The 24,039-nt window shown below is 50.1% G+C and overlaps 1 protein-coding gene across 5 annotated transcripts in view; it reads left to right on the forward strand.

Moving 5' to 3' along the window:
* Window positions 1-24,039, forward strand: part of mroh1 (maestro heat-like repeat family member 1) — a 159,392-nt gene that overhangs the window by 28,810 nt on the left and 106,543 nt on the right. For all 5 annotated transcript variants that reach the window (XM_073055142.1, XM_073055146.1, XM_073055145.1 and 2 more), the window contains exons 3-11: window positions 133-278; window positions 3,027-3,158; window positions 5,115-5,277; window positions 8,905-9,003; window positions 10,141-10,292; window positions 12,933-13,073; window positions 14,881-14,973; window positions 18,299-18,377; window positions 20,626-20,739. In XM_073055142.1, coding sequence (XP_072911243.1) covers window positions 133-278; window positions 3,027-3,158; window positions 5,115-5,277; window positions 8,905-9,003; window positions 10,141-10,292; window positions 12,933-13,073; window positions 14,881-14,973; window positions 18,299-18,377; window positions 20,626-20,739 — 1,119 coding nt within the window. The remainder of the gene's footprint in view (window positions 1-132; window positions 279-3,026; window positions 3,159-5,114; window positions 5,278-8,904; window positions 9,004-10,140; window positions 10,293-12,932; window positions 13,074-14,880; window positions 14,974-18,298; window positions 18,378-20,625; window positions 20,740-24,039) is intronic.

Consider the following 24,039-nt stretch of genomic DNA (forward strand, 5'->3'; position numbering starts at 1 on the left):
GCTATATAAATGTGGGACCTGACATAGGCGATGGGGCTTTCCAGAAGAGGGTCCTGCGTGGCTGGTTGTTGGAGGTTGTGATCTGACTCTGTTTATCCCTGTGTTGTCCCCTCTCCTCACCGTCCCCTGCAGATTTCTCCGTGGCCCTGATTGACGCCGCCTCCGACAAGGATGAGAGGGTGCGGCAGGAGATCGCCCAGGCCCTGCGGGTGTTGGGGGGACGACACCCCACCCTAGTCCTGCTCACCTGTCACGACTACCTCAGCAAGCACCCGAAGGTAAGGGAGGGGTTGAGGGAGGGGTGGGGGCAGTGTCATCGAAATTAGAATCGGGTGTATCAGGAATGAGAGGGTTAACATATGAGGAATGTTTGACCGCCTTGGACCGTACTCCTTGGAGTTCAGAAGAATGACGGGGGACCTCAGAAACATTTCGAATGTTGAAAGGCATGGACAGAGTGGATGTGGCAAAGTTGTTTCCCATGGTGGGGGAGTCTAGTACGAGAGGACATGACTTGAGGATTGCAGGGCGCCCATTCAGAACAGAGATACGAAAAATATTTTTTAGCCAGAGGGTGGTGAATCTATGGAATTTGTTGCCACGGGCGGCAGTGGAGGCCAAGTCATTGGGTGTATTTAAGGCAGAGATTGATAGGTATCTGAGTAGTCGGGGCATCAAAGGGTATGGTGAGAAGGCGGGGGAATGGGACTAAAGGGGAGGTTGGATCAGCTCATGATGAAATGGTGTAGCAAACTCGATGGGCCGAATGGCCGACTTTTGCTCCTTTATCTTATGGTCTTATTATGGTATTACCACTGACGTATGTCGTTGTTTTGAGGCAACAGTACCATGCAAAATATATTTTGAAAAATAGTGGGCAAAATTAGTGAGGTTGTGATCATTGTCCATTTGTGAATCTGATGGTGGTGGGAACAAAGCGGTTCCTGAAACACTGAGAGTTCCTTCAGCCTCTGGTACCTCCTCCCTGACGGTTGTAATGGGAAGAGGGCATGGCCTGGGTGGTGAGGGTCCTTCGAGATGGATGGCAGCTTCTTGAGTCACAGACTTTTGAAGACGTCCCTTAATGGAACTGACTGAGTTCACAACTTCCTGCTTTTTCGGACCCCCTCCATATCAGACAGTGAAATAACCGGTCAGGATGCTCCCCACTGTACATCTGTAGAAATCTCCTAGAGTCTAAGGAGACATAACAACCGCCTCGGTGGGGGTAGACAAATGAGGGACTTTGGGAACCCTTTTGCCAGCCACCCTCCACTAATGGCAAGATTATAGAAGAAGGCCCATCAAGTCTGCACTGTCTTTCATCTCCATGCAGCCGATTACTAATCAACAACCTATCAGTCTTTACCGTAGTTCAGGGCCTGTTTCTGTTCTGCAGATGATTTTAAAATGGAGATAATTAAGTTGGATGATCAGTCATTTTCCTGGGATAGGGGAGGTTAGCATGAGAGCATATAGGTTTAAGGCCATAAGGCATAAGTGCAAGATTAGGCCATTCAGCCTGTCGAGTCTGCTCCACCATTCCATAATGGCTGATTAGTTATCCCTCTCAACACTATACTCCTGCCTTTTCCCCGTAACCCCCGACACCCTGACAAAGGAAGAACCTATCAACTTCCACCTTAATCTCCATAGCCGTCAGTGGTAATGAATTCCACAGATTCACCACCCTCTGACTAAAGAAATTCCTCCTCATCTCTGTTCTAAATGGACGTCCCTCTATTCTGAGGCTGTGTGATTATGATCAGGGCAAATTGGCTTTGCGGCCTGCCGCCAGTGAACAACGCTGTGTGAACTGAACATTCCTAGACTGTTTCGAGGACTCTGTGCTTTGATGTTTTATCTTCGATATGTTATTTGTCATTGGCGTTATTTGTTTTTTTTGCGTTTTGGGTGTTCGGTGTTTCTTTGGTTCAGGGCTGTCTATGGGAAGTCAGATTTATAAGGGACTCGAGGGCAAGTGTTTTTTTCCCAAAGAGTGTGGTCCGTATATGAAATGAGCTGCCAGAAAAAGTGGTTGAGGCAGGTAAAACTATAACATTTAATAGACAGTTGGGGAAGGTGTGTGGATGGGAAGAGTTTAGAATAGGGGTTCCGAGGCCCATGTACCCCTCAGTAAATGGTAGGGGTCCATGGCATAAAAATGGTTGTGAGCCTCTGGTTTAAAGGGATCCCTGCCAAACACAGGTTAAGTGAGATTAACTCGGGTAGGTAGAACGACATGGTAGTGGATCAGTCTGCATTACGCTTTACAGCGCCAGCAGTTGGAAGGTCAGGTTTCAATTCCCGCTGCTGTCTGTAAGAAGCTTCGATGTTTTTCCTGTGGTCACGTGGGTTTCCTCCGCGTGCTCCGGTTTCCTCCCACATTCCAAAGGCGTATGGTTGGAATTAGAAAGTTGTGGCATGCTATACTGGCACTGGAAGCATGGCGACACTTGTGGGCTGCCCCAGCACATCCTCGGACTCTGTTGGCCATTGACACAAACCGTGCATCTGACTGTAAGATTGATGGGCACACATTTAAGGTGAGGGGGTAATTTCAAAGGAGATGTGAGGGGCAAGTTATTTTACACAGAGTGAGTGGTGGGTGTCTGGAATGCGCTGTATGGGGTGGTGGTAGAGGCAGATACATTAGGGATTTCTAAGTGCTGTTTAGCTAGACGTGGGAAGTGTGAGGGAAATGGAAGGATAGAGACATCGTGTGGCAGAAGAGATTTGTTTAGTTGTGCATTTGATTACTAACTGGTTCGGCACAACATTGTGGGCTGAAGGGCCTGTTCCTGTGCGGTACTGGTCTGTGTTCTAATGTACATGTGACAAATAAAACTAAGCTTGGTCAGTACAAATGAGTTGGGCTGATGGGCTTTTTTCTGCGCTGTATAACTCCGTGATCCACAAGAAAGTTTGGGTCCATCCCTCCTCCACCCTCATGTTTTGACTCTCTGCCCACCCAAACGTCACCACTCCTGGGCTTGGCGTCTCACATCTGCCCGGTCTGTCTCTAGCTGGTCCAGCTTCACCGCATCGTTATCCTGAACGACATGGAGGCCATCGTCAAAGAGACCATAGATCAGTTGGACCAGCCCTTGGCCAGGAAGATCATCTCGCTTGCCTCAGAGGAGATGACCCGATCTAAGGTATGAGTGCCTGTTGGCGTTAATTTCTTGTCACGTGTACCGAGCTATCACAGTCAGGTTCATTATCATTGATGTATCTCATGAAATTTTAAACACAAGAGGTTCTGCGGATGCTGGAAATGTAGACCAACACACACAAAATGCTGGAGGAACTCTACAGGTCAGACAGTATCTGTGAACATGAATAAACTGTTGATGTTTCAGGCCAAAACCTTTCATCAGGACTGCAAAGAAAGGGGGAGGATGCCAGAATAAGAAGGTGGGGGTGGGGAAGGAGAATAGCTGGAAGGTGATGGGTGAAGAGCACACCATCAGAGAGTCGGAGGGTAGCAGATGTCACAGAGGGGCAGTGTGAGAGAGGGTTTCACTGATCCTTTGTCAAAGAGAAGATTTAAATTTCTTCAGGGTAGGCAAACCTTGAGGAGGGTGTTTTGCAACAGCAGGACAGTGCAATACAGAAGACATTACTGTAGGTTACAATAAGAAATGTTAAAAATAATGCAGTGACCTGTGACCTCTGCTCTTTGTGATTTTATAAATGACTTGGATGAGGAAGTGGAAGGGTGGGAGTGCAGATGACGTGAAAGTTTGTGGCAATGTAGATAGTTAGCATAAATATTGGATTCTGATAATTTAATCCAAGCTTCTTTCAGAAGTCAGGAAAAAGGCACAAAACGTGTTGCTTCATGATCATTTTATTATGCGTTGAAAGAACAAAGAGAGTTACAAATGAACAGTGATAGAGATGTAATTGAAGAGCGGGAAAGTCAAAAAGATCATGTCCAGCATGGAGCAAGTCTTTTTATTATACTTAGATCTGAAAACTTTTCAAATTTGTAGATAAGAGTTAAATAATTCGACACCAAGAGAAGCTTCCAGAACCATATCAGTGTAACCACCACGGGACATATTAAACAGCTCATGACATATGTGAGTGACGATAGACCTGACTCTGATATGGGTCTCTGTTGTGGACTGAGAGTTGGAAGGGGACAGGGAGAGGGGAATCATGGTTGGGAAAAGGGGAATGGAGAGGGGAAGAGAGCAGGTAGAGAGACGTTCTGTAATGATCAATAAACCAATTGTTTGGAAGCAAATGACCTTTCCTGTTGTTTCAGGGGTGGGTGTGTCTGCACATGCACCACCCCCCGGCACTTCTCTCCCACCTGTCTCTTATCCCTCCCGCTTCACTCCACCCTCACCACTCCCAACATCCTTTACTTCACCAGGTTTACCAACTTGCTCTCCGCTCCATGTTGACAAATACAGTACAGTGCGGATGTCTTAGACATTATATGTGTGTGTAGGTTTATATATATGTGCTTAATCTTTTGCAGTACTGTACATACTATGAGGACTAGGAAGCATACTAAGCAGTTAGAAAGCGTACTAGGCAGCTACTTGTATACAGGTAATGATGTAAAATACAAGCAGATAATTTTCATTGTTAAGGTGCGAGGAGAATATCAATTAAACAATCAGACCCAACACAGGTTACAGAAGATCACTGAAAGGATGCAGAGCAATGGTAGATAGAGACCAGAGAGGTGAGAGGGTGAGGGGTGAGGATAGATACTCTGTGCAGTGGTGTGGGTCAGTGGGAATGCGAGTTAAAGGGGGAGGGTGTGAGGGTGGGTGGAAGGGGTGAGGCAGGAGGGTGGTTTGTCCAATGGAGACATGAGGGGTGGGGGTTTGCCCTGTGGAGGGATGAAGGGGGAGTGGGTGTGTTGCCCCGCAGATGAGGGGAGGGGTGGGTGGGAAGGGGAGTGGCTGGGAAGGAGACGTGAGGGAGCGGAGGAGGTTGTGAGAATGAGTGGGAAAGGGTGGGAGTTTTGTCCCGCGGATGGAGTGAGGGTGTAGTCATTGGGTGTGAGGGTTGGGCTGGAGACGAGGGGGAAGGTTGGAAGAGTGAGTGGGGTGGGTGAAAATGCTGACCAGTCCCCTCTCTGTGTTCAGGAAGTGGTTCCCGAGTGGCAGGCCTCGGCCAGCCGGCTGCTGGTGGCCCTGGGCTGCAGGTTCATCAACGAGGTGATGGAGGAAGTTCTGCACAAGTTCCAGCCCGGAGTTCTGCCCCACCCCTACGTGGTGCACACTCTGGGCAGCCTGTCCACCGCCAACGGTAAGGCCGTGTTCCCCTCCCCACCTCAGTCACACTCTTGCTCCCGAGTTTCCAGTGTGGTGGTTTGCGAAACGTTTTACGGCATCACCGCTTGGGGTTCAATTCCCGCCACTGTCTGTCAGGAGTTTGTACGTTCTCCCCGTAACCGCGTGGGCTTTCTGCGGGTGCTTCAGTAAAGACGTATCGGATAGTTGTTAATTGTTTCGGGATAAGGACGGGATTAAATGGGGGGTGCTGTCTGGCGTGATTCACTGTGCCGGAAGTGCCAGTTTGGTGCTGTATCCCAATAAATAAATAAATTATACTCCTGTTTAGACCCGGGGTTCCCAACCATTGTTAGGCCACGGACCGGTACCAGTGTTAGGCCAAGGACCGGTGTCATTGTTAGGCCAAGGACCGGTGTCATTGTTAGGCCAAGGACTGGTACCAGTGTTGGGCCAAGGACCGGTACCAGTGTTAGGCCACGGACCGGTACCAGTGTTAGGCCAAGGACCGGTGTCATTGTTAGGCCAAGGACCGGTACCAGTGTTAGGCCAAGGACCGGTACCAGTGTTAGGCCAAGGACCAGTGTCATTGTTAGGCCACGGACCGGTACCATTGTTAGGCCAAGGACCGGTACCATTGTTAGGCCACGGACCGGTACCAATGTTAGGCCACGGACCGGTACCATTGTTAGGCCACGGACCGGTACCAGTGTTAGGCCACGGACCGGTACCAGTGTTAGGCCACGGACCGGTACCAGTGTTAGGCCACGGACCGGTACCAGTGTTAGGCCACGGACCGGTACCATTGTTAGGCCAAGGACCGGTACCAGTGTTAGGCCACGGACCGGTGTCATTGTTAGGCCACGGACCGGTACCAGTGTTAGGCCACGGACCGGTACCAGTGTTAGGCCAAGGACCGGTGTCATTGTTAGGCCAAGGACCGGTGTCATTGTTAGGCCAAGGACCGGTGTCATTGTTAGGCCACGGACCGGTACCAGTGTTAGGCCAAGGACCGGTGTCATTGTTAGGCCAAGGACAGGTACCAGTGTTAGGCCAAGGACCGGTACCAGTGTTAGGCCAAGGACCGGTGTCATTGTTAGGCCAAGGACCGGTGTCATTGTTAGGCCAAGGACCGGTGTCATTGTTAGGCCAAGGACCGGTACCAGTGTTAGGCCAAGGACCGGTGTCATTGTTAGGCCAAGGACCGGTGTCATTGTTAGGCCAAGGACCGGTACCAGTGTTAGGCCAAGGACCGGTGTCATTGTTAGGCCAAGGACCGGTATCAGTGTTAGGCCAAGGACCGGTGTCATTGTTAGGCCAAGGACCGGTACCAGTGTTGGGCCAAGGACCGGTACCAGTGTTAGGCCAAGGACCGGTACCAGTGTTAGGCCACGGACCGGTACCAGTGTTAGGCCACGGACCGGTACCATTGTTAGGCCAAGGACCGGTACCATTGTTAGGCCACGGACCGGTACCAATGTTAGGCCACGGACCGGTACCATTGTTAGGCCACGGACCGGTACCAGTGTTAGGCCACGGACCGGTACCAGTGTTAGGCCACGGACCGGTACCAGTGTTAGGCCACGGACCGGTACCATTGTTAGGCCAAGGACCGGTACCAGTGTTAGGCCACGGACCGGTACCAGTGTTAGGCCAAGGACCGGTACCAGTGTTAGGCCAAGGACCGGTGTCATTGTTAGGCCAAGGACCGGTGTCATTGTTAGGCCAAGGACCGGTGTCATTGTTAGGCCACGGACCGGTACCAGTGTTAGGCCAAGGACCGGTGTCATTGTTAGGCCAAGGACCGGTGTCATTGTTAGGCCAAGGACCGGTGTCATTGTTAGGCCAAGGACCGGTACCAGTGTTAGGCCAAGGACCGGTGTCATTGTTAGGCCAAGGACCGGTGTCATTGTTAGGCCAAGGACCGGTGTCATTGTTAGGCCAAGGACCGGTACCAGTGTTAGGCCAAGGACCGGTGTCATTGTTAGGCCAAGGACCGGTATCAGTGTTAGGCCAAGGACCGGTGTCATTGTTAGGCCAAGGACCGGTACCAGTGTTGGGCCAAGGACCGGTACCAGTGTTAGGCCAAGGACCGGTACCAGTGTTAGGCCACGGACCGGTACCAGTGTTAGGCCACGGACCGGTACCAGTGTTAGGCCACGGACCGGTACCAGTGTTAGGCCACGGACCAGTGTCATTGTTAGGCCACGGACCGGTACCAGTGTTAGGCCAAGGACCGGTACCAGTGTTAGGCCAAGGACCGGTGTCATTGTTAGGCCAAGGACCGGTACCAGTGTTAGGCCAAGGACCGGTACCAGTGTTAGGCCACGGACCGGTACCATTGTTAGGCCAAGGACCGGTACCATTGTTAGGCCAAGGACCGGTACCAATGTTAGGCCACGGACCGGTACCATTGTTAGGCCACGGACCGGTACCATTGTTAGGCCACGGACCGGTACCATTGTTAGGCCAAGGACCGGTACCAGTGTTAGGCCAAGGACCGGTACCATTGTTAGGCCAAGGACCGGTGTCATTGTTAGGCCAAGGACCGGTACCAGTGTTAGGCCAAGGACCGGTGTCAGTGTTAGGCCAAGGACCGGTGTCATTGTTAGGCCAAGGACCGGTACCAGTGTTGGGCCAAGGACCGGTACCAGTGTTAGGCCAAGGACCGGTACCAGTGTTAGGCCATGGACCGGTACCAGTGTTAGGCCACGGACCGGTACCAGTGTTAGGCCACGGACCGGTACCAGTGTTAGGCCACGGACCGGTGTCATTGTTAGGCCACGGACCGGTACCAGTGTTAGGCCAAGGACCGGTACCAGTGTTAGGCCAAGGACCGGTGTCATTGTTAGGCCAAGGACCGGTACCAGTGTTAGGCCAAGGACCGGTACCAGTGTTAGGCCACGGACCGGTACCATTGTTAGGCCAAGGACCGGTACCATTGTTAGGCCAAGGACCGGTACCAATGTTAGGCCATGGACCGGTACCATTGTTAGGCCACGGACCGGTACCATTGTTAGGCCACGGACCGGTACCATTGTTAGGCCAAGGACCGGTACCAGTGTTAGGCCAAGGACCGGTACCATTGTTAGGCCACGGACCGGTACCAATGTTAGGCCACGGACCAGTACCAGTGTTAGGCCACGGACCGGTGTCATTGTTAGGCCAAGGACCGGTACCATTGTTAGTCCACGGACAGGTACCATTGTTAGGCCACGGACAGGTACCATTGTTAGGCCACGGACCAGTACCAGTGTTAGGCCACAGATCGGTGTCATTGTTAGGCCACGGACCGGTACCATTGTTAGGCCACGGACAGGTACCATTGTTAGGCCACGGACCGGTACCAATGTTAGGCCACGGACCGGTACCATCAAGCAGAGAGTCCGTGGGCCCCAGGTTTGAGTGAACCCTAGCCCAGAACAGGCCTTTCCAGCCCTTCTTGCTGCACCACCCAAAAACCCCTTCTGCTCCTCTGGGATGGGAATTAAATGGCCTCCCTGCTCACCCAACATCTCCTTCAATATTCAGTCATCTGCTAGGTGTGTTTTAGTTCTGAAAACACTGACTGCTCTTTCTCTCTCCTCTACACGGTCCAAACAAAGACATCTGACTGTGTGCTGACCTGTTGTTTGATTCCTAGTGTACGGCATGGTGCCCTTCCTGACTGCCATCCTGGGAACGATGCTGCCCATGCTGGGAATGGCAAAGCAAGACTCCATGAAATTGGTCTTCACCATTGGTGAGTGATGGGACAGGCCATAGGGCATTTCCCTCAGGGTGTGACTCTGGGAGAGGGTAATGGGACAGTGTATAGGGCATTTCCCTCAGGGTCTGACATTGGAATTGTGTAATGGGACAGTGTTTGGGCCATTTAGCTGAGGGTCTGACCCGGGAGAGTGTAATGGGATGGTGTGGAGGGAGCTTCATTCTGTGTCAGACCCCAGGAGTGTGTGGTCAGATGGTGTAGAGGGCATTTCCCCCAGGGTTTGACCCCAGGAGTGTGTAATGAGACAGTGTATGAGGCATTTCCCTCAGGGTCTGACCCTGGAAGTGGGTAGTGGGACAGTGCATAGGGGATTTCCCTCAGAGTCAGACACTGGGATTGTGTAATGGGACAGTGTTTAGGGCATTTACCTCTGTCTGATCCTAAGTGTTCATGATGGAATGATGTAGAGGGAGCTTCACTGTGTGTCTGACCCCGGGAGTGTGTGATGGGATGGTGTGGAGGGAGTTTCACTCTGTGTCTGACCCCGGGAGTGTGTGATGGGACGGTGTGGAGGGAGATTCACTCTGTGTCTGACCCTGGGAGTGTGTGATGGGACGGTGTGGAGGGAGTTTCACTCTGTGTCTGACCCCGGGAGTGTGTGATGGGACGGGGTGGAGGGAGTTTCACTCTGTGTCTGACCCGGGAGTGTGTGATGGGACGGTGTGGAGGGAGTTTCACTCTGTGTCTGACCCCGGGAGTGTGTGATGGGACGGGGTGGAGGGAGTTTCACTCTGTGTCTGACCCGGGAGTGTGTGATGGGACGGTGTGGAGGGAGTTTCACTCTGTGTTTGACCCCGGGAGTGTGTGATGGGACGGTGTGGAGGGAGATTCACTCTGTGTCTGACCCTGGGAGTGTGTGATGGGACGGTGTGGAGGGAGTTTCACTGTGTGTATGACCCTGGGAGTGTGTGATGGGACGGTGTGGAGGGAGCTTCACTCTGTGCCTGACCCAGAGAATGTGTGATGGGATGGTGCAGAGGGGACATGGGGATGGGTAAGCAGGACGTGCTGTCTCAGAGAAGGGTTGTTCATCCTTTCCCCACTGCAAGTCTTGTCCTGGTGATCTATGGCCCCCACCAATGCCTTTCTTCCTGACTCACCCCCTCGTAGCCCTGGGCCACTTCAGCGAGAGCATCCTGGAGTACTTGGCAAACCTGGACAAGGCTCCAGACCCGACAGTGAGGAAAGATGCCTTCTCTTCGGAGATCTACACTTCCTACGATGTGCTCTTCAACTTCTGGCTACAGACCAAAGACCCCAAGGTGAGAATCGAACTAATAAAGTAAATAATCATAGGAAATCGTTCAAGTTTATCATCATCTGATGGTAAATATATACCACCAAACGAAATACTCTTCTTCCAGACCATCAAAGGTTCCTCATACGTTAACCCTTTCTTTCCAGAATCATTCTCATGATCCTCCTCTGGGCCCTCCACTCTTTCTTCCCTCCCACATAGCTCTCCATTTGTCTTCCACTCTTTTGCTCTCTCTATCTGTTGGTTGTCTGGCGTTTCTGACGATGACGCAACCTGTGCGGGAGAAGTTTTATAGTAAAAAAGCTTTTGCACTGTGACAGTTCCTCTCTCTCGGCCTCAAAACTATTGGTCCAGTGGTACGAAAAATCATCACAACTGGAGACTTCCTCGGCTGCAGTGGATAGCCATGATGCCTTCTGTGCCTTTCACGCTCCACGAAGCGTTGTAGGACCGCCTTGGCCATTGGATCTGGTCGTTGATCTCATCCGCCCGGTCCGCCGGAACTGGCTTCGCGTGCTGGGGTAGGAGTAGCCCTATCTCACTGGGGTTGGGGGTTCCTGGCTACCCTCACCGGGTTTACCCGCCTGTCGACATGTGGCCACCGTCACATGCAAACAGTTACTTGGGGCCACAGGTGAGAGCTGGGTGGCAGGTGGGGACTATAGGTGGACGAGCTGCCCCTAGGTGGAGCACAAGCCCACCACCAGAGGTGCTACCTCTCCCTGGGCACCCCACACACCTCTACTGATGTATCCACATACCCATCACAGCTGCTGCCACAAAATAACAAATTTCACAACGTATCTCTGTGACAGTGAACCTGATTCTGAAACGCCAAACTGCCCCCGTCAAGGTTAACTTCTTATCAAACCACAGATATGTCACCGTATACAACTGTGAGATTCATTTTCCTGTGGGCAGACTCAATAAATCTATTAACAAAGTAAGTGAAAGACCTGTCCAACTGGGCATCCAACCAAAGTGTAGAAGACAACAAGCTGTGCAAATGCAGAAGAAAGAAATAATAATAATAATAAATAAATAAACAATAAATATCACAAGCAGGATGACAGGAAGCCTGTGAGAGAGTTTCTGAAGCCATTGCAGTGGTGGATTTCCACTCTCTCGATCTCGGAAGTCCGGGTGCTGTGATATGAACAAGCGTCACAGTCTGGGGTCTTCCTTGGTTGCAGTGGGTGACCATGACATCCTCTGAGCCTTGTCGTGCCCTTCGCTCTCCACGGAGAGTTGCAGAGCCGCCTTCCTGGCTGTTGGATCTCACTGTAGATCTCATCCGCTCTGTCCTACCCGACCTCAGTGCCACATCCTTGTGAATCTTCTCTGCACTCTTCCAACCTTATTTACATCTTTCCTGTAGGTAGCTGACCAAAACTCCATATTAGGCTTCTTCAACATCTTGCATAGCGTCCCATCTCCTGTACTCAGTACATAGATTTATAAGGGCCAATGTGCCAGAAGCTTTCTTTACGACCCTGTCTACCTGAGTCTGGAATCTGGATCTTGAATTTCATCTCCTTTCTGATGTGAAGCTGCTGCTTCGAAGCGTACGCAGCACTCGAGGGAGTGTAAGTGTCAACGGACAAGGGTCTGTGGAGAACAGGATTCTCTGGGTGGATTGCTCATAGAGCCAGTATGGACTCGATGGTATCTGAATTGCCTCCTGCACTCTCACCTGTGATTCTGTGCGTACCTGTCCTTGCTCTCTCTGCAGTGATGTTGTGGAGTTATATGGTGCACTAACAGACCCTTTGGGCCAACTGGTCCATTCCAACCAAATTCCCATGCATTGTCTGAGTTTGGCCTGTACCCCTCTAAACTGTTCATGGTCATAGAACAGAAACAGGCCCTTTGGCCCATCTAGTCCATGCTGAACTATTAATATGCTGAGACCATCGACCTGTACCCAGATCATCGCCCTCCATACCTCTCCCATCTATGTACCCGTCCAGACTTCTCTTAAATGCTGAAATCAGCCCCACATTCACCACTTCTACTGGCAGCTCATTCCACACTCTCACCACCCTCTGAGTGAAGAAGTTCCCTCCATTTCCCATTAAACATTTCACACTTCCTGTCCAAGTGCCTTTCAGATGTTGTTGGTGTTCAGTCCTTACCAACGATGGAGCCCACCCAGCAACTTCCAATTCCCTGTGTTCGGCCCACGTCCGTCCACACCTGTCCCTTCCAGTGCTTAGGTGTTTCTTAAATGATACTGATCCACCTGTCTCAACCACTTCCTCTGGTGCCTCATTCCATACGCCTTCCATCCCCTGTATGAAAATGTTGTCACTTAAATCTCTCCTCTCTTACCTTCAGCTTGTGGCCCTGTGGTTCTTTATTCATCAGCCCTGAGAAGCAGACTGTGTCTGTTCACCCTATCTCTGTCCCTCATGATTTAATCCACCTCGGTAAGATCAGCCCTTGGCCTCCTGCACTCCAATGAAAGAAGTCCCAGCGTGGAGCCTCTCTCCATAACTCAGTCTGTCAAGCCCTGGAGCTTCTTCGTAAATCTCCTCTGCACTCTTTTCCTCTCCTGTAGCAGGGTGGGGTTGACAGAGTTTACTGGCCGAAAGGTTGAGATGGTTCCCTAACCTCCCCCCACCCCGTGCATTTGCCTCTCCAGCTGCGGACCAGTGTGGTGGAGGCAGTCGGTCAGATGTCTCACCTGATGCCTCACGACAAGCTGGAGGATCAGCTTCCCAAGCTGATTCCTGGGATCCTCGGCCTATACCGCAAGCATTCCGACTATTTCCACATCACTCAGGTAAGTGCCGGACTGGATCTGCTACCTCCTCAAGTTCTCCAACCCTGACCTGGGTCACCCCCTGTTCTCGATACCCTTCTCCCACCCGCTACTCCTGACCACCAGCAAAACCTCCACCTCATCCTGCCCAAGCACAACCCCATCCAATACCAAGACATGCCCTCCTTCAATTCGCCTTCTCCCTCTCACATTGTTCCCCTGACCATCACTGTCTCCTTGTCCTGTCAAACCCCAATCCTGCCCAACTGCAGGTCACTCCTCCAATTCCCATTCTCCCATCTGCTATTCCTGACCACCCGCTAAACCTTCACCTGCTCCTGTCCAAGCCCAAACCTTCCCAACACCAGGTCCCTCTCTTCTTCTCCTCTTACCACCCACTTCTGACCACCACCTCCTCCATCTTCCTCCCTCCCCACCCATCCTAGATCTTCTCATCCCCTCACTTCCTTTCCAATCCCACCCCCTTCCACCATGACATTGCCTCTCTGGTTTTCTCCCCTCCCTCCCTAATGCCCACTCTGACCTCCTCCAGACCTTCCTTAGTAACCCTAAACCCCTGCTAACAGCATATTACCCTTACTGAAATCCCCTTCTACCAGTCCCCCACCCTCTCCTGAGGACCACAATCCTTTGTCCTGTCCAACCCCAATCTTCCCCAACTGCAGGTCATCCCACCTCCAGCTCCCCTTTCCCTCCCACAAAGCCCAGACCTACTGCAGCTGCAACCTCTCCCAACACCAGGTCACTCCAGCTCCTCTCCCACCCACTGCTGATTTACTCCAGCCCTTCCACTGCTTCCAACATGAGATCAACAACAGTTCTCCCTCCTCCCTCGCTGCTGCTCATCCTGTCCTCCGCCCGCCCATCTTCCTCAACTCCATCAGATCACCCCTCCTTGCTCCCTGGCCAGATTTCCTGCAGTAGCCACGCTTTTCCAAACCAGATAGAGTGGACGTGGAGAGGACGTTTCCTACGGTGGGAGAGTCCAGGACCAGAGGGCACAGCCTCAGAATAGAGGGATGTCCCTTCAGAGTAGAGATGAGGAAATTCTTTAGCTAGAAGATAGTGAATCTGTGGAATTCACTGCCACAGATGGCTGTGGAGGCCAAGTCATTGAATGTATTAAAGCAGAGGTTGATAGGTTCTTGGTTAGTCAGGGCATCAAAGGTTACAGGGAGAAAGAAGGACAATGGTGTTGAGAGGGTTAATAAATCAGCCATGATTGAATGACGGAGCAGACTCGATGGGACGAATGGACTAATTCTGCTCCGATGTCCAGCGGTCACGTCTCCCTTTCCGACACAATACTATTAGAGAGAAAGAGGTTTGTGGGCCTCTGTGTTGACCCTTGCCAACCTGCTTAAAGAAGTTTAAAGGTTAATTTTATTCAGGATTGTCAGGGTAGGGGCAGAGGTGACGGCATGGGGCAGGGGAGGCATGTGTGGGAGGGGGGAGGTGATGGAATGGGAAGGAGGTTGTGGGGAGGTAGGACGGGTAGATGATGTGGACAGGGGCTGCAGGGGACGGAGAGGAAGTGGACAGGAGGAGTGTGGGGAGAGGGGAGGGGGCAGGTGACGGTGATTGCGGGTGGAGAGCGATGCAGAAAGAGGCAGCAGTGTGGGTGGGGACGAGGTGTCGGGGTGTGGGAGGAGAAGGTTGGCAGTGGGGATGTGCGGGGCTGGAGGAGCAATGGTGCAGGCTGGAGATGGGAGGGAGGGGGTGGGCAGAGTGGTGAGATGAATGTGTGGGATTTTCTCAATTGGTCCCTCCCACCCTAACGTTCTCTCGCTGCGTGTTTGCCTCACAGAGCCTGTGCCACGTGCTGGACTCCGCGGTGGAGATGGGCAGCCGCCTGCTGGAGACGCAGATCGACACCCTCCTCAACGCACTGCACCCCCAGGTAAGAGCAGGGCTGTCGTGGGTGGAGCGCAGGGGTGGGGAACAATAACAAGGGGAGGGGTTAACTTTTTCAGGTTGAGTTGGTGGTAAGGAAGACAAAAGTATTGTCATTTCGAGAGGATTAGAATATAAAAGCAAGGCTGTATGTTGAGATTTTATAATCCATAAAACCATAAGATATAGGAGCACTATTCGGCCATTTGGCCCATCAAGTCTGCTCTGTCATTTCATCATGGCCGATCCAATTTTTCTCTCCGCTCCAATCTCCTGCCTTCTCCCCATATCCCTTCATACACTGACCAATCAAAAATCTATCAACCTCTGCCTTAAATATATGTGTAGTTTCTGCAGCAGAGGCAGGCAGAGAATGAGAATGATAGATGGATCAACATCACGGTTAGAAACAGGGGAGGCAACAACCACAATTCGGAGGGTCAGGGACCGTGATGAGTGGAGAGACCTGATTGCCCATGCCGAACGGCAAGGCACCTGAACACACAGTTCCCACAACTGTCTGTGACAATGAATTCCACAGATTCACCACTCTCTGGCTAAAGAAATTCCTTTCATTTCTGTCCTAAAAGGACACCCCTATATTCTGCAGCTGTGTCCTTTGCTCTTAGACTCCCCCACCGTAGGAAACATCCTCTCCACATCCACTCTATCAGGGCCTTTCAGCATTCAATGGGTTTCAATGAGTTCACCCCTCATTCTTCTGAATTCTAGTGAATACAGACCCAGAGCTATCAAACACTCTTAATATAACAAGCCTTTCAATCCCAGAATCAGGAGTCCAAACACAGACTCCTGTGGAACACCACTAGTCACTGGCAGCCAGCCAGAAAAGGCTCCCTTTATTCCCACTCTTTGCCTCCTGCCAATCAGCCACTGCTTTATCCATGCTAGAATCTTTCCTGTAATACTGTGAGCCCATAGCTTGTTAAGCAGCCTCAAAAGCACCTTGTCAAAAGCTTTCTGAAAGTCTAAATGCACAACGTCAACCGATTCACCTTTGACTTTCCTGCTTGTTACTTCTTCAAAGACTTCCAACAGATTTATCAGCCAAGACTTTCCCTTGAGGAAACCATGCTGACTATGGCCCATTTTATCATGTGCCTCCAAGTACCCTCAGACCTCATCCTTAATAGTCAACTCCACCATCTTCCCAATCACTGAGGTCAGACTGACTGGCCTATAGTTTCATTTCCTCTGCCTCTCTCCCTTCTTGAAGAGTGTAGTGACATTTGCAATTTTCCAGTCTTTTGGAACCATTCCAGGATCTGGTGATTCTTGAAAGATCATTGCCAATGCCTCCACAATCTCTTCACCCAACCCTTTCAGAACTCTGGGGAATACACCATCTGGTCCAGGTGACTTATCTACCGTCAGACCTTTCAGTTTCCCAAGAACCTTCTCTCTTGTTATGGTAACTTCACACACTTAATGACCCCTGACACCTGGAACTTCCACCATACGCTAGTGTCTTCCACAGTGAAGACTGTTGCAAAATACTTATTCAGATCATTTGCCTTTTCATTGTCCCCCATTACTAGCTCTCCAACATTGTTTTCCAGCGGTCCAATATCCATTCTCGCCTCTCTTTTACACTTTATGTCTCTAAAGAAACTTTTTGTATCCTCTTCAATATTATTAGCTAGCTCAATTTCACGTTCCATCTTAATGACTTTTTAGTCAGTTTCTGTTGTTTTTTAAAAGCTTCCTAATCTAATTTCCCACTAATTTTTGCCCTCTCTTTGGCTTTTACATTGGCTTTGACTCTCTTGTTAACCGTGTTTGTGTCATCTTTCCTTTAGAATACTTCTTCCTCTTTGGGATGTATATATCCTGTGCCTTCCAAATTGTTTTCAGAAATTCCCACCAGTGCTGCTCTTCTGTCATCCCTGTCGGTGTTATTTTCCAATCAATTCTGGCCAACTCCTCTCTCTTGCCTCTGTAATTCCCTTTACTCCACTGTAATACTGATGCATCTGACTTTAGCTTCTCCTTCTCAAAGTTCAGGGTGAATTTGATATTATTATGACCACAGCCCCTAAGGGTTGTTTTACCTTAAACTCTCAAATCAATTCTGGATCATTGCACAACACCCAATCCAGAATAGCTGGACCCCCAATGGGCTCAATCACAAGCTGCTCTAAAAAGCCATTTCGCAGGCACTCTACAAACTCCCCTCCTGTTACCCAGCACCCACCTGATTTTCCCAATCTATCTGCGTATTGAAATCCCCCATGACATTGCCCTTTTGACATGCATTTTCCGTCCACACGTTCTAAGTTTGCATTGATCAGACTGCATTTGGAGCACTGTGAGCAGTTTCAGGGCCACAGGAAAAGTTGTGCTGCCACGGGAGAGAGTTCAACGGAGGTTCACAAGGAATGAAAGGGTTAACATACGAGGCGTGTTTGATGCGTCTGGGCCTGTACTGATTGGAGTTTAGGAGAATGAGGGGAGGGGGATCTCAATGAAACCTATGGAAATTTGAAAGGTCTGGATAGAGTAGATGTGGAGAGGATGTGTTACTCAGGATATTTGGCATCTGCAGAATCTCTTGTGTGTTAATACAGGTCCATAGTTCCTTGAAAGGTAGGTAGGGTGTTAAAGAAAGCATTTGGCATATTGCCCTTCATAAATCAGGGCATTGAGTACAGCAGTTGGGATAATATTTTGAAGTTTTAAAGCGTTGGTCAGAGTATTGTGTTCAGTTCTGGTCACCTACCTACAGGAAAGATGTCAATAAGATTGAAAGAGTACAGAGAAAGATCACAAGGATGTTGCTGGGACTTGAGGCCTGAGTTGTAGGGAAAGGTTGAATAGGTTAGGACTTTATTCCCCAGAGTGTAGGAGAATGAGGGGAGATTTGATAGAGGTATAGATAGAGTAAATGCAAGCAGGCTTTTCCACTGAGGTCATGTGAGACGAGAACTAGAGGTCATGAGTTAAGGGTGAAAGGTGAAATATTGAAGGGGAACTTCTCCACTCAGAGGGTGGTGAGAGCTGCCAGTGGAAGTGGTGGATGCGGGTTCAATTAGAAGTTTGGATGGGCGTGGATAGGGGTATGGGCCAAGTGTGGGTCGATGGGACTAATCACAGTAACAATTTGGCTCATGTTATATGTGCTGAAGGGCCTGTTTCTATGCAAGTTCAATCCCAGCTTCACCTGGAGTCGCAGAGAGAGCATTCTCTCTGATTCCGGGGAAGTCAGGATTGAACCTGCGACTCTGGGGCAGAGAAGCAGCAGCTCTACCTCCTGTGGCAATATTCCGCCCTCGTTCTATAACTCTGTGATGCGTCTTGTCTCCCCTCCACAGATTTGCACTCCCTTGGAGTACACCAATCACCTGGCTGTCAAGAACCACAATGAAGTCCTTCGCTGTTTCACTGTCCTGGGTAAGAGAATTCTTCAGTGGTTGTCCCCTGGGTAAAAGGGGTCAGGAGCCAAGACCGTAAGACACAGGAGCAGAAGTAGCTGTTTGGCCCATCGAGTCTGCTCCTCCATTCCATCACGGCTGATTTATTGTCCCTCTCAACCCCATTCTCCTCCCTTCTTCCCGAAACCTTTGACAATCTTACTGATAAAGAACCAATCAACCTTTATTTGAAATAAACCCAATGACTTGCCTTCCACAGCTGTCTGTGGCAATGAATTCCACAGATTTCCCCCACCCCCGGCTAAAGAAATTCCCCCTCATCTCTGTTCTAAAGGAACCTCCTTGTATTCTGAGTCTGTAATTCTGATCCTTGACTCTCCCACTATGGGAAACATAATTTCCACGTCCACCCTTACTAGGCCTCTCATTATTTGATTATTTAATAGGCTTTAGTGAGAACCTCCCCCCCCCCCCCCAAAAAAAAAACCTCTTTTAAACTTGGCAAATACAAGCCCAAGCCATCAAACTCTCCTCATAGGTGAACCATTTCATCCCTCAAGCCTGAAGGGGCATCTTTGTGTTGGGCACGTAATTGAGACTGACAGTCCAGTGTAGATTCACCTTCAGGGATGGGATTGGAGGAGATGCTGTCGTCTGCTCCACCATTTTGTAAGATCATGACTGATCTTTAACCTCACTTTCCAGCACTGTCTCCTTAATGTCCAGTTGATCTGCCTTGCCTTCTTCGGAAGAGAATCCCAAAGATTCACTGCTGTCCAGGACGTACCCTCTTCTCATTGCTACCATCGGGAAGGAGGAACAGGAGCCTGAAGACCCACACTGAATGATTCAGGAACAGCTTAGAACATAAAACACAGAACACTACAGGCCCTTCGACACAGTGTTGTGCTGACCTTTTAAACTTTTACCATCAATCAAACCCTCCATTTTTCATGCCTATAGAAGAGTCTCTTAAATGTCCCGAATGTGCACTCTGTGGCCACTTGTGCACCTGCTATCTAATCAGCCAATCGTGTGGCAGCAACTCAATGCATAAAAGCATGCAGACGAGGTCAAGAGGTTCAGCTGTTGTTCAGACCAAACATCACAATGGGGACGAAAAGTGTTTTAAGTGACTCTGACTGCAGAACTGGACTCTCTGACGGTGGTGTCTGAAAAGAGGATGCTGTTCAAGTTGCATGCCATCTTGGACAATGTCTCCCATCCACTCCATAATGTACTGGTTAGGCACAGGAGTACATTCAGCCAGAGACTCATTCTACCGAGATGTAACACTGTGCGTCATAGGAAGTCATTCCTGCCTGTGGCCATCAAACTTTACAATTCCTCCCTCGGAGTGTCAGACACCCTGAGCCAATAGGCTGGTCCTGGACTTATTTCCACTTGGAATAATTTACTTATTATTATTTAATTATTTATGGTTTTATATTGCTATATTTCCACACTATTCTTGGTTGGTGCGACTGTAACGAAACCCAGTTTCCCTTGGGATCAATAAAGTATGTCTGTCTGTCTGAATGATTGTTCGTGCCAGTTGGGATGGCATGAGTAACTCAGAAACTGCTAATCTGTTGGGATTTTAATGAACAACAGTTCCGGAGAATGGTGTAGAAAAACCAAAAGCATCCAGTGAGTGGTGGTCCAGTCGGCAGAGAGGTCGTGTTAGAGAGGTCAGAGGAGAACGACCAGACTGGTTCAAGCTGACAGGAAGACGACCACACTTTACAACAGTGGTGTGCAGAAAGTGAATAGTACAAGATGGCAGGTGAGAGGGAAGGTGGGTGAATGAAGTAAGAAGCTGGGAGGTGATAGATGGAAAAGGTGAAGGGCTGAAGAAGAAAGAATCTGATAGGAGAGGAGAGTGGACCATGGAGGAAAGGGAAAGGGGAGGTGGTGGGCAGGTGAGGGGGAGAGGAGAGGTGAGAGTGTAACCGGAATGGGGAATGGGAAAAGAGAAAAGGGAGGGGAGAGGAATTACTGAAAGTTCAATAAGTTGACTGTTTATTCCCCGCTATAGATGCTGCCTGAACTGGTGTGGTCTTCCAGCATTTTGTATGTGTTTTTCGGGATTTCCAGCATCTACAGAATGTTTGTCTTTACTCTGTGCTGCACTGTGCATGTTCTGTACTTGCATCCGATGGTGAGGTAGGGCCCTGCCCAGAGGTCCTGAACTTGCTTACCCAGTGAAGAGGGCACTTGCAGTGAGCCAGCGGTAACCCCTCTTCTCTGTTCTTCCTGATCTGCAGCCTGTGCCTACACGGACAGACTCATCGCCTTCCTCCTACAGAAGCTGGAGGTCCACAGCGAGCGGGTCCGCATTGGGACGTTGACCGTACTGAAACACCTCATCAACTCTGCCTGTACGTACCTCTGGGCAAGCGGGGCTGGGAGAGGGCTGTGGGGTGTGGTCGGTGCCGATGGATTGCTGCGTCCGGGTGAAGGGGCCTTGCTGGTGGAGCACCATGCCTGGGAAAGGACACTAGGGGAAGAAGTGGTGGTGCTGCTGAGGGAGTACCACGTTCAGCGGGGGAGAGGGGTGTTACTGACAGAGCACCGTGTCCGGGAGGCACGTTGTGAAGGAAGTGCCACTTCCCGATGGGCGGTGCCGAGAAAGCGCCTTGTCCAGACAGGGGTGCCTGAGAGAGAAGGGCCGTTGCCAAAGGAATGCTGTGACTGGGGGAAGATCCTGGGTGAGGACCATATCTGGGTGGAGAGGTGGTGTTGAGGAAGCACTGTGTCCAGGGAGGGGTATCAGGGAGAGAGTGGGCGTTGCCAAGGAAGCACCACGTCTGTCAGGAGCAGAGTAGCTGACAGAGCAACATCTCCAGGGAGTGGGCGGGGCACCATCTACAGGGAGTGGGCGGGGCGCCATCTCCAGGGAGTGGGCAGACAACCATCTCCAGGGAGTGGGCAGACAACCATCTCCAGGGAGTTGGCGGGGCGCCATCTCCAGGGAGTGGGCAGACAACCATCTCCAGGGAGTTGGCGGGGCGCCATCTCCAGGGAGTGAGCAGACAACCATCTCCAGGGAGTTGGCGGGGCGCCATCTCCAGGGAGTGGGCAGACAACCATCTCCAGGGAGTGGGCAGACAACCATCTCCAGGGAGTTGGCGGGGCGCCATCTCCAGGGAGTGGGCAGACAACCATCTCCAGGGAGTTGGCGGGGCGCCATCTCCAGGGAGTGGGCAGACAACCATCTCCAGGGAGTTGGCGGGGCGCCATCTCCAGGGAGTGGGCAGACAACCATCTCCAGGGAGTGGGCGGGGCACCATCTCCAGGGAGTGGTGTCTTGGGGAAAAGGGGTATTGTCGAGAGAGTGCCTCGTTTGGGGAGGGACTTTCCTGAGGTTCTGAGCATACCTGTAGTACATTGGATTCCGGTTAATAAGGCCACATTGGGCCAGTACATTTTGGCTCAAATAAGTGAATGCCCAATTTGCTGAAGTATCATGGAAATAGTTAAAAAGGCATAAAAAAGACAAACTGAGTACAAAATTACATACTTAAATGAAATACAGAATAAATTAGAACACAATCAATACCACTTGGTACTATAAACCTGTAGATTAGTTCCTAATAGTTATTGACAGAGGAATTCACACAGTGTTTGCTGCCGTGTGCTTTTGATTGACTGTAAATGAACACAGTCAGCACTGGCACCAAGTGCAGATGATAGACTGTCTTCATACAATACTGTCAACAATTACATCCTCCAAATCTTCATTTACATTGTAACATTCAAGATGATTCTGGATACCTTCAAATTCTTTAAAGTTCCTATCTTGTTGAAGTAGTGAAATCGTTTCATTTTCACTCTTGGCCATTTCTGGCATCTCCAAACCTGAGTGCTTGAAACCTCGGTGAGCAATTGTCTTGCTGCTTATTTCTCAGCAACTATCAGTGACAGAAATCACTGCTTTTTGAGCACAAGCACAGGTAACTGATGCTATTTTAACACCTATTCTCTAAGTGCGGTGTAGTTTCTAATGGCCACACAAGTGCACGTGACAGTCACTAGTTAGAAATTGTTCGGCAACAGTCTCCTGTGTCAATTAAGCATCATAGTGTCCCAATTAAAAGAAGAGAATCTGGCTATTTTCTTGATTTGTTTTTATTCTTAAGAGTTATCAAGAATAAGCGGCTTCCCTGATTAACTGATGGCTCAATTAACTGGAATCCTCTGTATTATGCTTCAGATCACAGCAGGTAGTTGCCTGATTTGTCCCTTTGAGTTCACAGGTCAAGCCACGTTGGGAGGGAGACAGGAGTGGGGCAATTTATCTGTTGACCCCCGTGACAGCAGTATTGGAGATATGGCTTAGAAGTGAGTGGACCTAAGACCATTGGGCCCGTTGTCTGACCACCATTCATTTATGGCTGATTTTTAAAATTTCATCCCCATTCTTCTTCCCTCTCACTGTAACCTCTGATGCCCTGACTAATCAAGAACCTGCCAATCTCTGCTTTAAATTACCCAATGTCTTGGCATTCACAACTGTCCGTGGCAATGAATGTGGCAGATTCATCGCCCTCTGGCTAAAGAAAATTCCTCCTCAAGCCCATTCTAAAAGGAGGTCCCTCTGTTGTAAGGCTGTGCCCTCTGGCCCTGGGCTCTCCCACCACAGGAAACATCTCTCTACATCCACTCCACCTGGGCCTTTCAGTGTCTGGTTTCCTTGCTGTTTGTCCAACACTGCAGCAACATCTGACTGACTGCAGAAAGATTTCGACAGATAGGAGAATGGGCAAGTAAGTGGCAGATGGAATACAGTGTTGGGAAGCATACGGTCATGCACTCTGGTAGAAGGAATAAAGGCATAGATGATTTTCTAAACAGATAAAGTTCAAAAATCTGAGGTGCAAAGGGACTTGGGAGTCCTTGTGCAGGATTCGCTAAAGGTTAACTTGCAGGTTGAGTCTGTGGTGAGGAGAGCAAACATGATGTTGGCATTCATTTCAAGAGGAGTGGGATGTGATGCTGAGGCTTTATAAGGTATTGGTCAGACCACACTACAGGAATGTGAACAGGTTTGAGCCCCTTATCTAAAGATGTGCTGGCACTGGAGAAGGTCCAGAGGAGGTTCATGATAATTCTGGAAATGATGTATGAGAAATATTTGATGTCTCTGGGCCTGCACTTGCTGGAGTTTAGAAGAATGAGGGGAGACCTACAAACATTGAAAGGCCTAGATAGAGTGGATGTGGAGAGGATGACCACAAAGCACGGGACAATCTGCAGATGCTGGAAATCCAAAGCAACACACACAAAATGCTGGAGGAACTCAGCAGGTCAGGGAGTAAAGTCGACGTTTCAGGCCGAGACCTTTCATCGGGGTGAAGGTTCCTGATGAAGGGTCTCGGCCTGAAATGTTGACTGTACTCTTTTCCATAGGTGCTGCCTGGCCTGCTGAGTTCCTCCAGAATCTTCTGTGTGGAGAGGATGTTTCCTCTGCTGGGTGAGTCTAGGACCAGAGGGCACCACTTTAGAATAGAAGGGCGTCCCTTCAGAACAGAGGCAAGGAGGAATTTCTTTAGCCAGAGGGTGGCGAATCTGTGGAATTCATTGCCAGAGACGGCTGTTGAGCCCAAGCCATTGGGTATATTTAAAGTGGTGAGTTTGATAGCCTCTTGATTAGTCAGGGCGTCAGAAGTTCTGGGTAG

The sequence above is a fragment of the Hemitrygon akajei genome, chromosome 8, assembly GCF_048418815.1.
Source record: "Hemitrygon akajei chromosome 8, sHemAka1.3, whole genome shotgun sequence".
Classification (NCBI taxonomy): Eukaryota; Metazoa; Chordata; class Chondrichthyes; order Myliobatiformes; family Dasyatidae; genus Hemitrygon; species Hemitrygon akajei.